We start from the raw sequence: 10,065 nt of genomic DNA, 5'->3' as shown, positions 1-10,065 counted from the left end.
TACTAAAGAGGTGGTTCATCACTTTCATGTTTTCGGTTCGGTACGTAGAAAGCAGTCTAACAAAAATTAGACCAACATGTTTTGTTTTCTTCCCTAATCACTATATAATTGTTTCACCGTAATAAAAATTTCGGTTCACCATGCAGACCAACTGTGTTGTGGACGAAAAATTTGTCCCAAAGGTGGGAATGATTTTCAAGACCCTAGAAGAATCTAGAAAGTTCTACAAACATTATTCCAAACTTGCTGGTTTTTTCACCAAAATAAGGAACACGACTCGGGATGGAGACAAGATTAAGAATCAACTAATTGTATGCTCTAGAGAGGGGAGGTGGAAATCAAAGATATCTCCAACTTTGAAGAGAAACCCTTCAGCTGGGTTAAATTGTCCGGCCAGAATTTACGTACACATAATGAAGGATGTTGGTCTTTTGTACAATTTCCAAAGTTGTTTTGAATCACTCACATCCTTGTTGTCCAGACCAGGCTGACATGCTCAAACAACACAGGGAGCTTAGCATGTTCGTGCGTCGCACCATTAAAACCCACGAGGAAGCTGGAATCAGACCTAGCAAAACCTACCAATCATTTGTGGCAGCAGCTGGCAGCCACCGTGACCTAGGTTTTATAGAAAAAGACGTAAGGAATTACATCACAAGAGAAGAACGAAATATTTCAGAAAAAGACAATGCCAAAGAATTTGGGAAGTACCTAGTAAGAATGAAAGAAAAGAACCAAAATTTCTTCTTTGAGCTCAACCTTGAAGGCGATCACTGCATTAAACATGCATTCTGGGATATTTTTAACTAAATCTAAAAGAGTAACATAAATATTTTTAACTTACACTCGTGGAGTTTTAGACGTCTTTCTTGGGAAGATTTTCTTTTTTCTAAAATATTTGACCGGGCTTTCCGGGATATTTTTCCTAAAAAAAATAACAAATTAAAATTAGAAACCAAGATTAAAAGCAGAGGTCTAGAAAGACAATAAATTTATTTTTGGGCAACCACTGAATCGAAAATACGATATGCAGTGAACCAATTTACCTGGTATTGTTTGCAGAATCTACAGAAGGTATAGAGCTTCCTTCTGTCTGTAAGACTTGCTCACTATCAATATTTACAGTTGGCACACTAAGCAATATAAATAAATATTAGTAATTGAATCTAGAGAAATTAGAAAAGGTTGTAGCAAAAGTAAGCCAAGTAAGAAAAAGAATTTAGGAATAATAAACTGAATCTTACGTCTGAGAGAAATCATTTTGTCCCTGTGGAGAGTCAAACTCATCCGGAGCAATGTTTGTTGATTGAGCTCCATCATTTCTTTTCTTTGATCTTTTCTCCCTTATTATCTCCAATGCTCGTTTTCTTTTTTCTGCAGCATTGTCTTTTTCTTGTTCAGTTCTGAAAGTTCATAAAATAAGTATCAAAAAACCTAAAATGTAAGTATCAGTAAAAGAAAATATGATTCGAGAAACTTACTCCTTCTCAGGTTGGATTGGTGTTTTTGCCACTCTTTCTGGTTGTTTTCTTCTTTTTATTATGGGTGTTTTCTCAGTTTTATTTTCTCTGTAAAACAGATAAACACATTGAATTTATACCGGAGACAAGACACTAACGATGAAGTCAACCAAACCCAAAGATAACACCGAACTGAAATAAGTTAAACTGCTAAACCGAAACCTAGAAGCCCATCGAACCGAAAATAGATATATATATGCAATCAACAAAAATACTTACTCATTTTCAGATTCCCTTGGCACAGGCTTTGTTTTCTTGGTGTGTTTTTTAACCACCTTCAATGGTTGTTTTCTTTTTTGTTGTGTTTTTTTTTTATTTCTTCTTCTCTGCAATATATAAGAACAAGCGCATAAGAATTAATTTAAGCAAATACAAATTAAATGAAATTGATATGAAAATTAAACTTACTGGGTTTCGGATTTAGATTCGGAAAGTCTTTCCTCTTCTGAAGAAGAATCCCTCTCAACATTTTTCTTTTTTATTTTTTTTCTTTTTTCTCCAAGTTACTTGTTTTTATTTTTTCTTTCTTTTTTCGCTTTTTGTACAGAAGTCCCTAAAACAGAAACAAAGTCTCAATTAATTAATCATCAAAATAACAATTTAACAATTTGGTGAACCGAATAAAGTAATCATACCAAACCGAAAAATATTCATATCGTGAATAGTACATGACAACTATTTATTCATTAAGAAAAATATTTCTTAATGCAGAAACATTCAAATGAACAAAACTAACAATTACAAGTAGGAATAATAATTTAATTATAACCTAAAATCATTTCAAAGTAAAATTTTTGGGGAATTTTAGTATAGTACTTACCAATGGTTGTGTTATTTCGGATGAAAGCTGTTCAATGATCTTTTCCCTTGTCCAGTAGGCCACCCATGGTGCAGGAGGAGAATCAGGTGCAAATGGGTGGGGAAACTTTGTTTCATGGAAGTATATCAATATTAATACAAAAACACAGCCATCAACAGACTGTTTCTTCCCCTCTCTCTTATTTTCAACTCCTTTCATTAAGAAGTTGAGAACATGCTTTGCCCAATCCCATTCCCTAAGGTTGTCCACATGAAAGATTGGTGGCTTGTAGATTGGGGAGGCCACACTTACCGTTGTGGGGAGCAAAAAGCACTTTTGTATGAAGACAACGAAAGTCCTCTTGAATTTTTTCTGGTTCTCCTCCCCTTCTACACCCATGTCCAGCACATTCCTTGTCTGCTGGATTCAGCTTGTTGTAGTCAACCTTTTCAGGAAAAAGATTCCCTACAATATTTTAATAGGAAAAATAAGACAAAAATGGCCAGTTTAATTATCCGGACACCAATGAACTGAAAATAAGCAGTAAGTGAAAAATGTATCACCTCCATTGGTTATGCCGAGGGCAGCTGCTACCTTCCGAGGAGTTATGTTTATTGTCCCCTGTAGAGTTTTCAGGCATCCTTTCTCTATATCAAACCGATCAAGCAATTCTATCAGCAGTGTATTAGAGACGTTCATTTCTGACATATATGCCAGACCACCAAATCCCATTCCTTCCACAATATCTTTCTTTTCTTAACCCATTTGCATGTACACTGTTGCTATTGCCTTTGTTTGGCATCTGCAATAGTGAGTTTTCTGCAAGTTTTGAAACAGAATGTGAGGATATATTTACAATACAAAATAGATATTATTCAAATGAAAGTGGATAAATATATTTATTCTACTTACGTTATAATGTGCCTTCTCCTTCATTGTTGCCATTTTCTTGTTGTGTTTTGCTGTAATAAAAAATTTTGGTCAATATTTCATTCAATACATCAACAACCACAAGTATGTGTATGTTAAACAAGTCAATTAGCATGCCACAATCCACCGAACCGAAAATTTCTCATGCACAGAACCGAAATCGAAAAGGCTACCGAACCGAAAAATATTCATGTGGTTAATAAATGATGATCAACTTTCAATCAACAAAAATACTATTACAGTAGTATGGCTTATCAAAGTGAAAGAATTGTCACTAATGTAAATTGTCCTAAACAAAACTCATTCAATACATCAACAACCACAAGCATGTGTATGTTAAACAAGTCAATTAGCATGCCACAACCCACCGAACCGACAATCCTTCATGCACAGAACCAAAATAAAAAAGGCTACCGAACCGAAAAATGTTCATGTGGTTAATAAATGATGATCAGCTTTCAATCAACAAAAATACTATTACAGTAGTATGGCTTATCAAAGTGAAAGAGTTGTCTCTAATGTAAATTATCCTAAACAAAACTCATTCAATACATCAACAACCACAAGCAAGTGTATGTTAAACAAGTCAATTAGCATGCCACAACCCACCGAACCGAAAATTCCTCATGCACAGAACTGAAATCGAAAAGGCTACCAAACCGAAAAATGTTTATGTGGTTAATAAATGATGATCAACTTTCAATCAACAAAAATACTATTACAGTAGTATGGATTATTAAAGTGAAAGAGTTGTCTATATGAATTGTTCTAAATAAAACTCATTCAATACATCGACAACCACAAGCATGTGTATGTTAAACAAGTCAATTAGAATGCCACAACCCACCGAATCGAAAATCCCTCATGCACAGAACCAAAATAAAAAAGGTTACCGAACCGAAAAATGTTCATGTGGTTAATAAATGATGATCAGTTTTCAATCAACAAAAATACTATTACGGTAGTATGGATTATGAAAGTGAAAGAGTTGTCTCTAATGTGAATTTTTTTAAACAAAACTCATTCAATACATCAACAACCCACCGAATCGAAAATCCTTCATGCACAGAATCAAAATCACAAAGGCTACCAAACCGAAAAATGTTCATGTGGTTAATAAATCATTATCAATTTTCAATCAACAAGAATAGTGTTCTTCAATGGGAAATAAGTACTGAAGATAGTAACAGAGCTCTAATTAAACTATTCAAACCAATAAGAACAAGCAACTATATCTTAAAGCCCTAGTTATACTGTAAAAATCATTCACAATAGTTCAATCCACTAAACGAACTAAATCAAACCAGTAAAACTGAAATGAAACTAGGCGAAACGCGACATTGCAAGATTTTAAATGAACAGTAGTTTTCTCATACCTTTTGTAGTCTTTGTTGCTGTTTTCATTTGTTTCTGGTTGTTGCTTGCGAAATCTTCTTCTGATTCGTTTGCAGTAGTGATTTCCGCAAAAAATGTGATTGAAGTTTGAGTGATGTTCAGAGAGATTCGAAGAGAGTGAGTGTTTTGGGGTATTAGTTTCGTATTGAAGATGTAACGTTCGTTCATAATGAAGCGCGAATGAAAAAACGATACATTTTTTGTGTGGCGCGTGTTTCTCACTCTGCATTTAATGCGCTTGAAACAATTTAGGCTTAAGCCTATATGGTTATATGGTTATATGAATGTGTAGTAGCCCTGTTAACAAAAAAATTTGGATGTATAGCATTATTCAAAAGTTAAAGTCTTCAATTTTAAAATTCATAGATAAGATTTGAATTTGAAAAATTATATAAATAAAAAATATAATTATTTAAAAAAAAAATAAGCATCTCAAAGAAGTTTAAGGATTATGCAATAAAGAAAGAAACATATTGAAATAATCTGAACCAACACACAAATAGAATCCCTTCCGCTTGTTCTTCTCCCACTTGTGTATATCATTGGTTAAGGTACTCCCAAGTTAAAGGCATAAAGAAATGAGAAGCCTCAGACTCAATTGTGTATAATTGTTCCTTCACAAGGTGCATGTAAACAACCCAATCACCATTCACAAGAGGACTTGGCATTGGCATCACATAGCCAGCATCTCCACCCCAAGGAAAATGATAAGAACCAAACACAGCCTTCCCCCACCCAAAATCCACCTTCTCCTCCGGGAACCTTTGTCCAGACGATATAACGAAAGCCGGCCCCTCCTCGGCGCCACTGCAATAGATCTTCGCCAACCCAGGAACCGGCCGGTGTGTTTCCACCCAGTCAATAAGTCCTAGAAAGTGCTCCTCTGTTACTGCCACCTCCAAAAACTCATGAACCACATTTGCCACCCACCATAATGGTTTCTCCACCAGCTCCTCCACCAGTTTTTGACCAAAGGGTATGGAAAGCACATTTCCAAAATAAGAATTCATCAGTGATTTTTTCCCTTTTTCTCCATCACAACTGCTACCACCACTATCGGCTAGCCTCTTCCTTCCATCCACCACTATGCCCATTTTGGCAACAACCTGCTACATCATTATTAGAATAAATAAATACAAGAATACAATAGATAATAGTTGAAAAGATAGAAAATAAGTGTGGTGTTCAATTGTGAAGTGGAAGGTTCTATGAATTAAAAATGAAAGAGAGAATTAGTTTAACAATCATATCAGGTAATTGACAGGTATCACTCCATAACAATCAATTATTAATTCAGCTGCAAACAAACTAAAAAAATTATTCAAAATTAATTCAAAAGAAATATCCAAAATTAAAAGAAAAACCATCTAAAAACTTAACAAAAAAAGCATCTAAAATCATTGAAAAAACATCCAAAATCTAACAAAATAAACATCTAAAATTATAAAAAAAAAATCTAAAATATCTAAAATTTAAACATCCAAAATTCAAAGGTATTATTTGTTTTCATTTACTTTTTAATGTACATGTGCAAAAAAAAAAATCTGAAACTTCTAAAATTTAAACATCCGAAACATAAGTATAAAAAATATCCGAAATGATGTTTTTTTTTTAATAATTTGCTTTCATTTATTTTTAGTGGTACATTTCTAGAAAAATACTCAAAATCTCTAAAATTTAAACATCTAAAATCAAAGAATAAAAAACATCCAAAATTATGTTTTTTTTTTTATAATTTGGTTTTATTTACTTTTAATTGTATATTTTCAAAAATAACATCCAAAACTTCTAAAATTTAGATATCCAAAATATAAGTATAAAAAACATTTGAAAGTGACACATTCTTTTTTTTACCATAATTAGAAGAGTTTTTTTTACCATGATCTTAGATGTTTTTTTTGTTATGTTTTGAATATATTTTTTTGTTAGGTTTTGAATTTTTTTTAACAATAATCTTAGATTTTTTTTTTATAATTTTAGATGTTTATTTTGTTAGATTTTGGATGTTTTTTCAATGATTTTAGATGCTTTTTTTGTTAAGTTTTTAGATGGTTTTTTTTATGATTTTAGACTTTTTTCTATTAAAATTTTGGATGTTATTTTTCAGAATATAAGAAAAAGAAATATCTAAAAATTAAGAAAAAAAAACATAAAAAAACTATTAAAAAGAATCATCCAAAACCTAAAAAGATGAAACATCCAAAACATAAGAAAAAGAAACATCCAAAATTTATAAAAAAGACACATCTAAAATCTAGAAAAACGACACATCCAAAACTATTAAAAAAACCATCCAAAACTAAAAAGAAAAAACATCTAAAATATAAGAAAAAAAACATGCAAAACCTATAAAAAGGATACGACCAAAACCTAAAAAAAATACACCTCCAAAACTATTTAAAAAGAATTATTCAAAAACTAAAAAAAAGAAACGTCCAACATTATTAAAAAATATATCCAAAATTAAAAGAAAAAACATCCAAATTATTGAAAAAATGCGACAACCAGAGAAATGGATAAAACTTTTTAACGTCTATGTCAGCAACTCAGCATCCTTTCGCTTCTCAACTCTAAAAAAGTGAAAGCGGCATAAAAGAAGCAGAAGAAGAGGAGAAGAGAGATGAAGAGGAGTGAGAGGGTATATTTTTTTAGTGTAAAACTATTTTTTAAAAATTTTTAAATCAAGATTTTTTTAAAAATTAATTGCTTAGTTGTATAGTGTAAGCTTTTTAGATTTTTTCTTAATTTAAAAAAAAATAAAAAGAAGAAAATACCATATCCCTCTTAACTGACATATACTTTATCTTTGTGATATGTCAATATATGATTGGTTGATTCTTTTAACTGTCAATAACTAGAGTTGATTTAAATTGTCTAAATTTAACCAGAATTAATGTTACAACTATAATAAAATCAGTTTGTAATTAACTTATTCTTTAAATCTGTGTTTTGTATTATTTTTAAAAAAATATTAGGCTAGTTCAACTGTACAATAACTACTTCCTTTTCATGCTTTTTTTTAGAAAATGGAAAAAGAAAGGGAAAATTCTTCTCACACCAGTTTCATATTGCCTTCCTCACCTGTCCATTCTCTCGCTACTTAACTTTGTATATATCTACATCATTTGTTGGATGTCACAAATATTTAATTATGCTCAAATGAGCACTATAATAATTTGACGATAATTTTTAATATGTAATCATCTCGTTCTACTTTCTTTCCTTCTCTCTTTTTCCCTAATCATTGTCCCTTGAATTGATGCTTAGCAAAAAGACTAACACTCACTCCACATAATATTTGGATTATATATAAATTTTGGGGGTTTCCTAAATCAAGAAGTAAAATATTAATATAAAAAAATGACAATATATTTGTATAGAAGAGCGCGCGTGGATGTGCATCACAAGGACAAATTAGAGTGGCAAAAACAATAGAGAGAAGGTAGAGAGCAAAGAACCATCGAATTAGAGAGGATGAGTAAGGGAGGCAAGGAAGAAGTTTTTTTTCCTTTTTTAAAAAAACCGTGGAAGAGATGAAGTTTTTCAAAAATATGGATTGGGCTAATATATTTTAAAATGGGTAAAATATATTTTTTGTCTCTAATTTTTATGATTTTTTTAAAAAATATCTGTAATATTGAATTGAGTCTAATTTTAATCTTTGAAATTGATAAATTGCACTAATTTAGTTCTTAAAATTTCAATTATTTTTAATCTCGCACATTTAAAAAAGTATATCACGTTAGTCTTAAACATATTTTTCATCACAGGAACTCAACGCCATAAGTAAGGTAGCTTAGTCCTTGTCACACTGGACATATATAATAACAGTTAGATGACGTGAAAGAAAAGTGTAATTGGACCAATTTAGTTCTTCTCTTTGCATACTTGGAGGTCGAGAATCATAATTAGAGCGCATATATAAAAACCCTCGCACCCAATAACACAAGAACAAAAATAAACTCTAACATAGACTCATGTTCAATAAAAGTAGGATCAAAATAATAAAAATAGAGAAATATCATCGCCAAATATGTATACATTCCAAAAATATCACCAAAAAAAGTTTTTGCCACTTGTCACTAACCTCTGTGAGCAGAGTTACAAATTCTTGCAGTTGTGTTCAACCTCCACGCATACGCTTATACACATTTTTTGAAAATCAATATTCAACCACAAATTTTTTCTCTTCCAACAACCACTAGTTACTTTCAGCTATAGGAAAGAGAAATATTTTTGTTTTAAAGTTTAGAGGAGAGAATACGAAGAGTGATCAAAAGGGTGGAGAAGTAACGTTTTATTACTCTAAAGCCCTAAAATGACATCATTTCAATCTTTCTTTAACGCTAAAACATATATGATGCTGATGTTTCTTTTCCAGTGTGACAAGAACTAAGCCACGTCATTTACAGCGTTGAGCTCTGGTGACGGAAAATGTGTTTGGGATCAACGTGGTGCATTTTTTTGAATTTAGGAGATTATGTTAGAGCAATTGAGATCTTAGGAACTAAATGAATTCAATTCATCAATCTCAAGGATTAAAATGGGGCTCAACTCTTTTAATGTTTAATTTCATTCAAATTCTTTTTAATATTTTTTTTTTATTTAATTTTGTCCTTAACGTTTTTAATTTTGTCTTTAATATTTTAAATAAATTTAACAGTTTTTGTATAATTTTGGTAGAATTACTAACCAAACAAAAGAATCAACTAATTAAAAATTGACCGGATAAATTACATGTTAATTAGGAGTGGACTGGTTAAAAACCACCTAATTATTTTACTTCTTTAAACGTTAGTCATTAAATTAGCTTCTTTTATCTTTCAATATGGTAGTTTTAATTTTACGCATAACACAAACCTTTTTGCCTTTGATGTCTGTTGAAGCTGCACGAGCAACCATCTTCCACAAGAACGCGGAGAATGACTCGAGTTTTGTGTGCTTGGTGGCGCCATTGTCGGTGGCGAGTGAATGCATGTGTTGGAGCTGCTTTGCCGTGACATAGTAAATGCGGCTGAGGAGAGAGGTGGTGGTGGCAGCTGGTGGTGGGAGCTTGGAGATGGGGATGTACATGTTGTGGAGGGAGGGGTGGATGAACCCTGGGCGGCGGGGACTGAGAAGGGAGCGACGGAAGCAAGGTTGCTTGGGCTTGGGCCTGGTGGGTTGGGCCATGTTGGCCCATGATACAAGGAACATGTTTGCTGAGTATGCATCTGCTATTCGATGATCAAATGTGCATCCCACTACTATCCCACCGCACTTGAGTGATGTTGCCTGCATGGTTAAGTACAATTAGTTTGATTTCAATTACGCTTGTTTTGAAGGGAAATTGGGAGAAAACAAAATAAAAAAAATAAAAAAATAATTATTTTTTATTATTTGATTGAAGAGAAAAATTAAAAAAAAAAAAAAAATAATGTA

The 10,065-nt window shown here is 32.1% G+C and overlaps 1 protein-coding gene across 1 annotated transcript in view; it reads right to left on the bottom strand.

Moving 5' to 3' along the window:
- Positions 5,159 to 10,065, bottom strand: part of LOC107621870 (shikimate O-hydroxycinnamoyltransferase-like) — an 8,051-nt gene continuing 3,144 nt past the window's right edge. Inside the window, exons 2-3 of the mRNA XM_016323854.2 lie at positions 9,505 to 9,918; positions 5,159 to 5,750 (exon numbers count right to left, since the gene is read on the bottom strand). Of these exons, the coding sequence (XP_016179340.1) occupies positions 5,184 to 5,750; positions 9,505 to 9,918 (981 nt within the window). The 3' untranslated portion in view covers positions 5,159 to 5,183. The remainder of the gene's footprint in view (positions 5,751 to 9,504; positions 9,919 to 10,065) is intronic.

Source organism: Arachis ipaensis, chromosome B10 (genome assembly GCF_000816755.2).
Source record: "Arachis ipaensis cultivar K30076 chromosome B10, Araip1.1, whole genome shotgun sequence".
In the NCBI taxonomy this organism is placed as follows: Eukaryota; Viridiplantae; Streptophyta; class Magnoliopsida; order Fabales; family Fabaceae; genus Arachis; species Arachis ipaensis.
Note: the sequence above shows the minus strand (reverse complement) of the source record. Positions and strands in the feature narration are given on the sequence as shown.